General features: G+C 36.1%; 1 protein-coding gene across 6 annotated transcripts in view; it reads right to left on the bottom strand.

The window, feature by feature from the left end:
- GNPAT (glyceronephosphate O-acyltransferase) overlaps positions 1-13,937 on the bottom strand; it is a 28,542-nt gene that overhangs the window by 1,883 nt on the left and 12,722 nt on the right. For all 6 annotated transcript variants that reach the window (XM_026705158.2, XM_026705157.2, XM_087937797.1 and 3 more), the window contains 9 exons: positions 13,041-13,192; positions 12,003-12,133; positions 11,333-11,556; positions 9,583-9,828; positions 8,441-8,520; positions 4,508-4,648; positions 3,137-3,236; positions 2,953-3,046; positions 1,032-1,093 (listed from right to left, as the gene is read on the bottom strand). In XM_026705158.2, coding sequence (XP_026560943.1) covers positions 1,032-1,093; positions 2,953-3,046; positions 3,137-3,236; positions 4,508-4,648; positions 8,441-8,520; positions 9,583-9,828; positions 11,333-11,556; positions 12,003-12,133; positions 13,041-13,192 — 1,230 coding nt within the window. The remainder of the gene's footprint in view (positions 1-1,031; positions 1,094-2,952; positions 3,047-3,136; positions 3,237-4,507; positions 4,649-8,440; positions 8,521-9,582; positions 9,829-11,332; positions 11,557-12,002; positions 12,134-13,040; positions 13,193-13,937) is intronic.

Below are 13,937 nucleotides of genomic sequence, written 5' to 3'. Positions count from 1 at the left end.
AAGCAGCCAAAGGTGTACATACGGTATATGAAATCCATGTCTTAGCTCAAGCAGATAAAAACGTAGGCCGTGAAGCCCTCTGAGTCAACACACTGCTTTGACTATTAATTTTTTTATATAACAATTGTTGGCTTTACTAGTTTTAATAAATATTTTTCTCGCTAAAATCATTCCAAAAAGATAAACCATTCCTTTGTCATTTAAGGATATTTCACAGGTCCCTACGTTCCTTAGGAGTTGTAGCTTGCTTTACAAAAAAGTACTACAAGAAGAAGCTCTGTCAATATGGATAATACATCTTACAATACCCAAAGTGTCTCCTGCCACATTCAATCTGTGGCATGCCAGGCTACCATAGGAACCCATTAGAGAAAGACTTTTCCCTGCTTTCTGCCACAAGCTTGACAAATGGCAGTAGTAGGTTTATTACATTTTTAAAAACCTAGCACAAATAGAGCAAAATAAGCCATTTGATGAAATTTCCCCACCCAGTTTCTCTATAATTTAGTATATCCTGCTGTATCCATTTTCAAATCATATTAAAACACGACATTCTAACTTGCAAGGGTTTTTTTTTTCATCAACAGCAAAACAACAGTTTAAAAATCTAGACATAATAATATATTACCAACATTATTTTAGGTCATAGTTCCCGTTTTCAGGTTCCTATATATCAATTATGCAGATTTACTTATCAGATCTTAAAATATAACCATCCCAAATTACAGGAACAAAGAAGGTTTTGTTTTGAGATAAAATTCCACCCAGCATTTAATTGACAGGAAAGAAAAAACAGGAAGGACAAACTAATGTAAGAATGTGAATAATATAGGTCTGTGGCTATACGCAGGTAAGAATGTTGGACATTGGCAATTGCCAACATGGTGTTCCACCCTAATTTATGGGAATGGCATGATAACAATTCGATTAAAACTGGTTTTATTTACATGGCATAAAATGAACAATCTATATAAACAGAGTGATGCAATGAAAGACGGGAAGATTTATAATTTATTCAGACACCCACTTACCAAATATTCCTGCCGTTTTAGCCAGCGACTCTTTGTTTACTCTGTAAGTGAATCCATCAACCCTGAGGTGGAGGTGAGAAGGGAGAGAGAAAGAATTTGAATGAGGTTCTGTAATACCCAATCTTTATTGGGGGGGGAAAGGATTATGAAGTCTCTATTCTGAGCGTGTAACATTAAAATGATTAATCATGCCAACAATGCAAAAAATTTCAGACATTAAATATTGGAGTACATCATATAGCACATTGATAGAACTGGCAAAGCTTCTTATTGTTTGAAACTTAGACTTTTATTGTCTTTTTAAAAGAGAAGTAACAACCATATCTGTTCATTTTAATCTGGGGGATAGTGTTAATTTATTACCTAAAAAAACAAATAGCACATAAAACATTTATCCTCTGAACTATTTTATAATGTCATCAGAATCCCTGCCATACTTATTGATATGGTTCAGGTCAAGTATTCATGTTGTCATTAGTTTTAACAATGCAGAATGATTAGATCAATATGTTTTATTTATCAAATACATTTTATTTATTTATTAAATGTTTATGCCTCCCATTTTCCCTATGAAGTGGTTCTGGGCAGCTTACAAATTATAAACATCATACACTAGAGACTTTGAAGAGCAATAGATTTTATTATAAGGCATATACTAATGCCATATAATAACATTTGTTAGTCTTAAAAATGAAATGTTTTATGTTACCATAGTTCAGAGGTCTCCAAACTTGGCAACTTTAAGACTTGTGGACTTCAATTCCTAGAATTCTCCAGCCAGCACAGCTGGCTGGAGAATTCTGGAAGTTGAAGTCCACAAGTCTTAAAGTTGCCAAGTTTGAGGGCCCTTGCCATAGTTTAATATATTGGGGCTATTAATACTTGCTTCAGATATGCATTTGGCTACAATATTTTGTAAATACAGCTCAGCCTGCAGAAGGTATTAAACAATATTTGCTATCTGATTTAAGGGTTTGGAATACCCCATCTGTTGTGCAGGTCATTTTGATATTGCCTGCCAAGGCAATATGGCCCCAAAATCTATGGAGAATAAGTAACACCAAGTCTCTGAATTTTGTCCTTCATGACATCATTATATATCTGTCAGATAATGGACATCTGATCTCATACTGTGAGTCGTGCAGTACATATTTGAGTGTTTGCTCTGGCTTTCAAATTAGGACCGCTGAAGAGAGTTTACTGTCCATGTCACATTTACTGACACGGAATTCCCAGATTCTCTACTACATCAAGTATTCCAGATTGTGGAAGCAACAGTAGTGGTAGAGTTCACAAGAACTTTCCAGCAGTTCTCTTAAATAGTTCAGTTTCCATCCAATCTATTAGATGTGCAATCATACTTATAGGTACAGGAACACCTGCTTCTACCCGTGCCTTCTCCTCCTACATATCTAAGTCACAAGAAGGTATATTCTTATGGATGTTGCCATGGATTTGCCTTTAGGGCCAAAAATGGTTGTGTCTTTTTTTTCCATGATACAAACCAGGCTGTAGGACAATTGGCCAGGAGCAGAAGCAAGCCTCTCTTTACAACAGTTTAAGATGGGGCGTAAATAGTGGTGGGATTCAAATTTTTTTTACTACCGGTTCTGTGGGAGTGGCTTGTGGCCATGACAGGGGAAGGATACTGTAAAATCTCCAGTCAGAGGTGGTATTTTCCGGTTCTTTGAACTACTCAAATTTTCCACTACTGGTTCTCCAGAACTGGTCAGAACCTGCTGAATACTATCCCTGGGCGTAAACCCTTATACACCCACATACTGGAGTTCTTTTATGTTTTGTATTTAGCACTGAACACTCTGTAGAATGGTAATAAAATTACACTCCTCCTGAATATTTTCTACTGTTAGGAGATTTATAATAATTCAGATTCTTCATTGGGTTCCAGATATATACTCACGTTTTCATTCTCTCCACCATGCCTAGTCGCACAAAAGCAGCCAAAGCATTTTTCTGCATATCAGAAGACAGGACCTCATAACACTGAGTACTCCCTAAACAGGAGGAATGGGGACAATGAAAAATGCCGTCCTCCTATTTAAGAGCTAAAATCAGTATATCACTGTAATTTCCAAATCCCACACCTGTCTCCAGAAGCTGGGAAGCAAGGCTTCGGACTCCAAATATAAAGTGCTTCTCAGTAAAGGCTTCATTTGTTTCATTAAAAAGGTATTTGCAGATTATCTAAGAAAAAACATTTAAACTGATGTTACATTGGTAACTTACTAAGCACATCACAAAATAGCCACTGTTCTTTTTATGGGAAGGTAGGCATACAACAAAACTGAAAACATTTGAGCCGAAAAATACTTCCCCATATTTGAAAGAATTGAAGTTGGTAATTAAGAGCTATTTTCAAAACAGTATTCCCAGTAAAAATATATTTTTCTTACTTCTTTGAATGGAAATTTTCTCATACTATATACCTCAATCTGTTTCTGGAAATTTTACAAAGTACTTTGTAAACAAGAACTGGAACTGTCTGCGTCATGAGTTATATAAGGAAAAGTAATAAGCCAGAAAGAGCGATAGGAAGAGGCTTGGTAAGACTATTTCAGTCTTTCCATTCAATATTCGTTTCACTGAATCATGGATACACTCTAATCCTATAATATAATAATGCTGAATTATATCTAAAATATCAGCTTAGTGAGGTGATGCAATCTTAAGGAAGTGCGTGTTTCATTTTCCTTTGAATATATCTGAGCTAATCAATTAAAGCACATTGGTAATACTAAAGTTGCCTTGCTTAAATTAGAAAAATGGTGGTAGTGGAGGGAAGAGGTTATCATTCAATGAATCAACTTAAAATTTAACCTTTAAAGCCCTAAACAGCTTCAAATATAGCCACAACAGGTCACATGGTGCTCCCTGGTATTATTGGGAGTTAAGCTCCAAGCCCAGACAGCAGTGCATGAAATTGTGAGAATTAAAGACTCAGCCATCTGAAAAGTAACAAAACTACCTGCTCTCATTGGAATATATTGTAAATCAAAGTCCTCACTTGGAGGCCCTTCTTCAGGTGCCTTGGCCATCATAAATTAGATAGAAGGAAAGGAAGCAGAAGGCCTTTTTCATGGCATTGCTCTCAATTCTTCCCCAGGGAAATTGGTATTCTCTCCTAACTTACTGGGCAAAGACCTCTTTACTTGCCAGATGTCTTAACCCAACGCTAGATATAATATTTGCATTTTATCGCTAATTTTTTGGTAGGTTTGTTTGTTTTTGCTTATCTGTAAAACTCTGCAATCTTTTTTTCAAGATGGACTTTGAGATTCTTCTTTATTTTTATGCTCAGAAAGCATATTTGTATTACAGACACAGAATTATTGGAATTAGGAGATAATATATTTATAAGAGTTACAGACAGAAGCTCGGCACTGACATGTAATATTTATTATCACTCCCAACAACAAAGATGACGATTAGTGAAAAGAATGTTGAAAAACCCATACCTGATAACCTTCTACAAATGGCTTAAACATCACACTCAAGAAAGTAATTATTGTGTTTCCTTTCTCTGTGACAAAAATTTGCTGTGGTGTATCTTGAATGGCTCCACATTTTGTAAGCAAGAAACAACCTTCTTCAAAATCCTAGAGAATAAATAAATCTCTGTTATTTTTTTTTAGTGGCTGTAAACTCAAAAGTATCATCTGTAATTTGTTCTAATGTCAACCAATATGCACAAAGAGTTAAAAAAAACAAATCTACAGATCATGTTAACATCTCAGTATTTTTTATTAAAGTCCAAAGTCATATGACAGCAAGATGGATGGATGGATGGATGGATGGATGGATGGATGGATGGATGAATCAATGTATATTACTTAAGTAACTGGAAGGAGGGTGGGAAATCAGGAATCTAATCCTGAAAACCACTGGCAGCATTTACTATTATGGGAACCCAGCTATCTCATTCGTGAAATAATACTTTAAACCAGGGGTTTTCAAATTTTAAAACTTGTAGACTTCAACTCCCGGAATCCTTTAGCTAGCATAGTGATTGGAGAATTCTGGGAGTTGAAGTCTACAAGTTTTAAAGATGTCAAACTTAAGAAAACACTGCTCTAACCTATCATAAACAAAGCCAACCGATATGAGACAAGATGATACGGTGAAAATAGAATCCAATTATAGTACTTTAAATCAAAACCTGCTTTTCAAGATAAAAGATATTAGACCTCATATGCACCTAGACTAGTGCAGTCTTTTTGCCAGATGACTTTTGTGTGTGTGTGTGTGTGTGTGTGTGTTTTAAAATTCCTGTCTTACCCCTACTAGGATTTTGAATAATTTCCAAACAGGAAATGGAAATGCAAGTTACATAAGTACTTCCAGTTTGACACACAGCCCCATTTCTATACTCAGATTACAGACTTTTTGAATAATTGTTATTCCATATATGTATACAACTACTGTACATTCTAACAGCATCTTAAAGACAAACCAAACCCTTGTAGGCATGATTCAATATATTTTTATGAGGGAATTGAATTACAGCATTTAAAAAATTACCCCCCAAACTCAACAATGCAATGTGTGTTTCATATGACATGAAGAATTTTCTATTTGTTTGTTTGTTTGTTTTACGGGCTTGTAAGTTACTCCAGTTCCAACTGATTCTGAGCAACCTTCACAAACTGTATTAAAGGGACAATACATGTTCTAATAAAATAGCAGGAACATGAAATCATAAAAATAGCAATATATTGACTCTAATCTAACAATGTAGAGATTCAATACAAAGACAAAACCTTCCAATCAGAATGAATATGAACTACTTTCCAAAGTGGGGTAACAACAAAAAGAGGAATAGTTCGCAGACAGATAAGAGCATGGCATTCCTGGCCTCAATGGTGCCTATACCATTCATCCCTTTGAGAGGGGAAGGAGAGAGAGAAAGAGAGAGGAGAGGGTAGAGACAGAGAGAGGGGGAGGGAGGGAGAGAGGGGAGAAAGAGAGAGAAAGAGAGGGAGGGGGGAGGGAGAGAGAGAGAGAGAGAGGAGAGAGAGAGAGAGAGAGAATGAGAATGCCTATGTGCCTACTAACCAAAGAAAGAAGACTTACTGTAACTATGAGGAAGGTTTGGCTCTGAAAACTTGCTGGTAAATAACCAGTTGCAAGTTCAGATATCAAACTACATCTTCCAGCAGACCTCATCACCAGTTATATAGGGCTGCTGAGAGTTGTAGTGCAGCATAGGTTCTCAACTCTTGCTTAAACAATAAATAGTGTATATTTCTAAAATCCTCCATGTGTTTATTTTCTAGATGCAATTGTAGCTGAGACTGTTTTATAGTCAATTATTTATACAGTAACCTTCAATCAGAACCATTGCATTACAACATTCTTCTTTCCCAGTTAACACTGACTGAAGAATTATAAGCTGGAATGCACCTGACCTAATTGGAACAACCTGATTGTGAGACGGGAATCAGCTCCAGAAAGGCAGGGACTCATATGCCCCACCCTTTCCAATACAATTTCAAGATAGTTCCTGAGGGCTTTCCCAGCAGCTTTGAATGATTGCAGATTATCAATTCAGCAAACCATTGCTAATCTAAAACAGGTCCATTTTAACCCAGAATATAACCAATGAAAGTAGTTCCCTTTAACCAGCTGCAATTAAGAATGTCCACAATTTAGGCTTGAATATGGTAGAAGATCAACTTTTCATTTCCTCCACGTTTTCATTGATATGCTTTCTGTGTCCATTGCAATCATTATGTAAATAATCTGGATTTAAACCAGAGGCGGCCAACCTTTTTATGTGTAATTTTTGCAGTCCCCTCAAGGCAGAAAGGGTTTAGTTGGTAGCCTTTTTCTACTTGTTTTGGGGACAGGAGGGAGGTAAAGGAACAAAGTATGTATACTAAACCTCGTGGAAACTTAAATCATCCTATTTTGTATGTTTATTTTTCTAAAAGTTGTGGAAAAGTCATATAGCTGAAAATCATCAGTGTGATCAAGGAATGCTCTGGAATCATGCTCATTATCGGATCACTGGTTCTCCCGCTCCCCATTCCTAGAATTCTGGGTCTTCCATTGGCAGTTTTGCTCCTGACTGCTCTTTCAAACTAGTGCAACTAGTTTTTCCAGGGCAGAAGAAAAATAATTTGTCAAGAGTTTTCAGTATCAAAATTAGAAGAAGAAAAAAGGGCAGGCGGGCACAGAACTTGAAATGAACTTGAGCATTTTGAAACTGAGCACTTTGTGCTACTTTGAGGATTCTTGAAATATTATATTGAGGCTGGATGAAGTGCCTTTTCAACCTGAAGAGGCAGAGTAACTGAATTACACTACAATGTCCATGGCAAACAGTTGTGACTTGGCTTATGCAAGAGCAAAGTGAAGGACTGTTATGGCCCAGTAACCGCACTTGGGAGAAAATATGGGCTGAAGCAACCTCTCCTAAAACAAAACAAAAATAAAGCAAACTTGTGGCTGTGCACATACTTTTCTCCCAGCCTATTCATTATGGTTTTCCTCTGGGTCAAAATGGGTATGAATTAAATGTGGCAAGGCCTCAAATCCAAGCAGTGGGCAGAGGAGGTAACACCCTAGGATAAGAGTAACTGTAGTGGAAATGTTATGGGGAAGTGAAAGCTCTCCAGATTTGGGACAAAAATGAAGAAAAAGAGCAGAGATTGTTATATGAGAAATTTAAAAAAATTAGATTACAGAGATGGTTGAAGGCATGGAGGAAGGAGCTCATGGGAGACAAGAATATTATTCCACCCATTTAAAATGATCCTGCAAACTAATGACCTCTTGGCTCTTTTTTGTTTCCATTGTCTAATCTTTTAGATATTTTCCTATTTAAAACTATTATTATCAGTGGAACACTTAAGCTACCTGAAAAACACTCACTCATAATTGGATATCAATGTAAGCAAAAATAATTCGGAGGTGACTACACAAAAGTTTATTTAATGCAAAGAAAGTTTGAAAAACTTTGAATATTGTTTACCAGTGGATAATGATTTTTTTGAGTGATTAAAATAAAGGAGAAAATATTTGGATGGTGGTTGCGAATTGCAAAATGTTACCTTCAGAGTGTTTTGAGTCTGAAACTTCATGAAAGGTGTCCCATCTGTAGAACTTCTGGTTCAACTGAGAAACTAGAAACTCTTAGTGCTCTGGAAATGCTTTGAGCTTGAAATTCAGGATTTTTAAATTTGGATCAGCTTTGTTTCAAGCTCAAAATACTCAAAATAGGGGACTTTTTGTTTAAATTTTGCTTTTTTGTTTTCATAGAAAAGAATATCAAAAAGAAAAGTTTTTTAAAACAAACTCCCAATGTAGAAAACTGTCCCTAGTCTTAATCTCAAATAAGTCATGACAAATTCCCTCAAATATTAAGAGCTCAAAACTTAACAGTTTACCTTCAGGGATATTCCAGGAAAGAAGATAAATTCTTCAGAAAAAACATCACGCCAGAATGAAAACTGGTTATAGACCTCCTCTGGAAAATATAATTGTTTTATGAGTAAGACCTTTCTTCAAATAATTTTGCTATTAAAAGATAAATTCAAAAGATACTATTTAATGTATAAACATACAGTCGAACCATTGCTTGATAAATGAAAATGTGCATATTGTGGACATAATTTGGAAATGGCATTCCGAGGCTTCTCTTGCATAAACCCACTGAAATGATTCAGAATTCCAGAGAAACAAGATGATTGTTCCAATGGCAAACAATAGAAATAACATTTGTAGCTATCTACTGCCTTCAGCAAACAGTTGTTGCAGAATTATGCATTGATGAATAAAGCCTGGAATCATGGCTACAGCTGCACAGAAATTACTCCAATTGAATCTACAAGGCTTAGTAATACTTCAGCCCAGAGTCCCAATTAGTCAGGCTATGGGAAGAGTACATGTGTGTAGAATATAAAACCCTATCAATGCTACCTTGAAGATTTTCAAACTTACTCAAATTTCACATTTTACTTATGCTAAACTAATGTGTGTGCGTAATGGATGCTACGGCTTGCTGAAATGGTTTACTGAACTCAATTGAATTGATACCATTTATTCACTTGCAGAATAAAGAGAACAAAAAGATGTCAGGAAAAAACCAGACAATTGTGTCTCACTGTATGTCTCTATTATTGGAATTAATACCACTGGCACATTTATTTGCCCCTCTTCCTGAAAATCTCTCTTCTATTACCGAGGTTTTAAGAGACCCACCAAAGATGACCTAAGGTGAAAGACAAGATTTGCTCAGAAAGTAACTTGCCTTGCATGAGCTCAATTCTATTTACAAAGTGTTGATTAGCTCATAGGCTTAAAACCTAGCCCAAGGAAGATTTCCAGCTGAAAAAGCTTCTTTTTAGCTATTCACAAAACATGTTTATCTGCGTGCAACTGTATTCTCTCCATGCGTTGAGTTCTTGCGCCCAGGGACAGGACTAAAATTCAATGTTTGTCTACTTAGTGACTTATGCAGTTGAGCCAAGGGGTTTATCTGTGATTTAGATTACCGGCTTTGTAATTATAATAGAGAAGTGAAAATTACCTTTTCGGGAACTGTGTGTGATTTGCAATGCAATTGCTACAAGAGCTGGTCGCACAAAGACATTAAGCAACTGATTCCTATAGGAGCCACACAGGAGGCTGGAGAAGGCGTGCCTAAACACAGGATCCTCTGTAGTAACAAGTCCCATTTCTTTGTTATTGATGATCACTTGCCCATTGACCAAGCTGGCAATGTTGGAATGCAGCGCCAAGGCGGATTTTACAGCTTTGCTGGCACAAAGATTATCTAACAACAATAAACAAATGCAAAGGAATATCAATAGCTACAATGAGATGCTTTTAGCTCTCTGCTTTACTATGAAAATAAATTGGGGGGGGAGTGTCTAGCAATTAATGTATTTTCACAATAGCCAGCCTTGGCATTCAAAATGGACTGAGCCTTTCTGAGCGTTTGGAAAATGTTCGGGGGGGGGGGGGATCTTTTTGAAAAAAAAAATGTCCAAAAGACTTAGCTTCGAGGAGTTACTCTGTTGTTATTACCCTTTAAAAAAAATTCCTAAACTTACCAACGAATGAAGAAATAAAGGGAAAATAGCAGCCAAAACTTCTGGCTAAAGGTTTTTGCCTCAAGTTTCAAAACTTTAAAAGTGAGGATTTATCCAAAACAAATATATTCTTTGCTGTTGCATTGGAGAATGATATTTTCAGCTGAAGTGGTCTATGTGCAAGGTTTTCTTTTAATTTGCTTGTTTTTTGTTTAAAGAAAAGCTTCCCAGACTAGAACATTTTGGAAACAGCAAAATCACCTCTTGTGAAATGTACAAAAGTGCAAGGAGGAAAATCAAAGGCAAACATAGCACAAAACCTCTAACAAACAGAGGCAAAACTGGAAAGAAGAACCACATTTTTGTACATGGGAGAAAGATATCTGAACTGGGAACTTGCTCATTAAGTAATCATGATTTCCACTTACCACCCCAAACAACTAGCAGTATACAACGGTATTCTATTTCCTGCCCTCAGCAGCAGCTAACAAAAATATCTACAATATTGTATGGCAAACTAGTGAAAAAGAACAAAAAAAAAAAAACCCTGATGCAATTAAGCATCAGGAAAAACAGGACTTGTCCTCTTCCCCAAATAATATTAATTCTGACTTTTGCGACCTTATTGTAATGACAAACTAGAATGGGCTTATGGGCAGGGAAGGGTTTTGCTTAAGTTTGCCAGAACACTTTTTTAAAAAATGAATTATAAAACATTTTTAAAAAATGATTTATAATGTGTCTTCTACTTGTAAATGAAAACATTTTAATGCATAATTGAAAGTCAAATCAGCTCCTAAACAAGGGTTGGATAAATTCATCAAATCTTATCTCTATTGGGATTTTCACTAGGACATAACTTAATTTTGGTGCAGTGGTTAAGGTGCCAGATTAGAAACTAGGAGACCATGAGTTCTAGTTCCTTTTAGGCACAGAAACTCTGTGGGTGACTTTAGGCCAGTCCTTTTCGCTAAGCTCAGCTCACCTCATGGGGTTGTGGGGATAATAAGATGAACACTGATGAACACTGCCTCGAATTGTGCTATATAAAAATAGGATTTAAATCTATTAAAAAAAACCATTCCTTATTCTCCATGATAATCAGACAATGATAAGACTTTTAACATTCCAAGAAATATTCTTCAGCAGTAATTCTAGTATTTGATTATCCTAAAATAGAAGCAAAGAATATTACAAACAATTCTGCTTCCAAAAAAGGAAAGATGTACAAGTGTGCTTGCATACCAGGCCAGTCTAGGAATCCTCCAAATAGCTGAGTTAAATTTTTCAACCAAAGTGTCTTTTCCACCAGAAGTTCAAAATCTATAGCTGGTAAATTCTGGAGCAAGATAGTACAAATCAACACCCATGGATTCAGTACCATGTTTTCTATTTGTAAGAGCTCTATTTGGTAGGCTACATCAGTGACAAATTTCTGTATTTCTTCAGATGGCTTTTGGGGAATGTGCCTAAAAAGAAAATGTACAATGAGCAAAAACACTTATAATGGTTATCTTGCAATCCCTTTTCAGCTTTAACTGAAGCATAGAAAAGTCCTTGGTTGGTTTTGTTTTACAAAGAATCTTTCAGCCCCTCTAAAGCAACTCATCTTTTAATAAAACCTTTTCCAAGTTTCTATTACACACACACACACACACACACACACACACACACACACACAAACCCTCTTACATTCCAGTTATCCAATGATTTCAGAATGCAACAAAACAAAACTACTGATCTGGTTAGAGACATCTGCACAATCACTAGAAGCAAATGAAGAGAAAAGAGTTTCTCTGCATTGCCATTTAATGGTTATTTTTGCAGATAATATAAGAGCTCCATGAAACACAAATACCAAAGCCATTTTCCCCCCTTACGAGCTATTAAAAATACTCAACCATGAAATGTATACCTTGGAACTAAATTAAATGGATATTTATTCATTCTTCCAGCTTCCAATGTTCTGAGTGATACGGGCTGCCCAAAATGCACATGTATGTTTCCAAAATCTTCATTCAGAATTTTTCTAGCTTTCAAGAGTCCCTAAGGAATAGAAATGAAATGAAAATAAATGTAACATAGATACTTACAATTTTGAAGATTTTACACAGGAGCCCATTTCACAAATGTGATTTCTGGACAACATACAATAAAAGCAAAACAATAAAAAAGTATCTTAAAATAGTCATGAAAAAGCAAGAAACAGGCATTATATGATCACCATTGACCTTTCCAGCCAGTTTCTAACAAGTAAAGTCAATGGGGGAAGCCAAATTTGCTTAATAACCACATGATTCATTTAAATAATTGTGAATTGCAATTCACTTAAATAATTGTGGCAAAAAAGAGGTCATAACATGAGGCACAACTTGTTTAACAACTTCCCTGCTTAGCAACAGAAATTTTGAGCTCAATTTTGGTCATATCTCGAGGACAACCTGTACTGCTTCTTAAATTTCTAAAAGTCTCTGAGGTATAATGCTATTTTTTTATTATTTTACAGAAGTAAAGCTGAAGTGGCTGGTGAAGATTGGTACCCTAAATAGAGTCATCAACTACAATTTAGCATAGTATGAATTAAAACAGAAAGCAATGAATTCTCTTTTTCTTTCTTCTTAGGTATAACTCTAGGGAGTTGAGAAGCTTCTGTCTTCATTTTAATTAACCAGTTTTGTATACTGTTCAGTCTCCTAATTATGCCTAGTTGAAATAAACCAATATCATAAACTATGGTTTAAAATTGGCTGCGATTAAGCTAAATTTTCAATTTCCTCTTGCAGCTGCATTGAACAAAGAAAAGGGAAAATGTGGTGACACCTAAACACACTCCAGCTTATTTTATTTTCATAATGCTGATTTACAGTTTAGTATTATAATCACTGCAGACCACAGGAAGTGGCAAGACAGGATCCAACATTTCCCCCACAAGTACGCCAATTTGATTCCTTACCGATGTAGACTCTTTTGGTTTAGGGACTCCCAAAAGTTCATATGCATAAAGAAATTCTTCCAACACCCTCTCATAACTGATACTGATTGGGACAAGATATACATCAAAAATCTCCCTTTTAAGAAAAGGATCCATCACAATATTGAGAAGACCTGCAGATACAAAGAACACCTTTTAAAAAAAAAACCAGAAGTACAAAAAAGCCTTTTAAAAAGAAATCTAAGTTGATACCTAATCTTCATGTAGGAATTCAACCCTAGATTTTAGGGCTGTGCAAAAGATTCTGCATATGAACCATTTCATGCATAGAACAAGAAGTTCTTATCAGTCCATGTCCAGATAAGTCTTCTTTTAACACAGTTGCAAAATGTAATACGTGTTTGATCCAGGCACAGAACTGAAACAGATACACTGGACAAGATGTTCCAGAACAGATAGAACAGCAAGTGCTAGACAGGATGTAGGAGACAGATTAAAACAAGGTAAGGGAAAATGAAGAAGTGGGAAGGGGCTATCACCACCTGAGTATCTGGAGTAGGGATAAATATAGTTCCCAACTAAAAGGAAATAAGGCAAAAAAACAACAACACTCGGCAAGATTGAGGCAGGCAATTGGCAGTTGCCATATGTAGTGGGTCTTTGGACAACAAAGGTGACTAACAAGGAAGTACTGGAGCACATAACATCAGGCATGTCACTGGAAGGCAAAATCACAAAACTGCATCTCACTTATTTTGATCACGTAATGCAAGGGAATTCACTGGAAAAAGCAATTATACTTGGAAGAGTTACTGATAAAAGGAAGCCAGGCCACCAAAGAACACGGTGGATGGACACCGTCAAAGCTGACATCAGTTAAAGCAAAGAACAACTCGACGTAGTGCAAGATCGGAAGAT

The sequence above is a fragment of the Pseudonaja textilis genome, chromosome 1 (assembly GCF_049901715.1).
Source record: "Pseudonaja textilis isolate UNSWEBS1 chromosome 1, rPseTex1.2, whole genome shotgun sequence".
NCBI lineage: Eukaryota > Metazoa > Chordata > Lepidosauria > Squamata > Elapidae > Pseudonaja > Pseudonaja textilis.
Note: the sequence above shows the minus strand (reverse complement) of the source record. Positions and strands in the feature narration are given on the sequence as shown.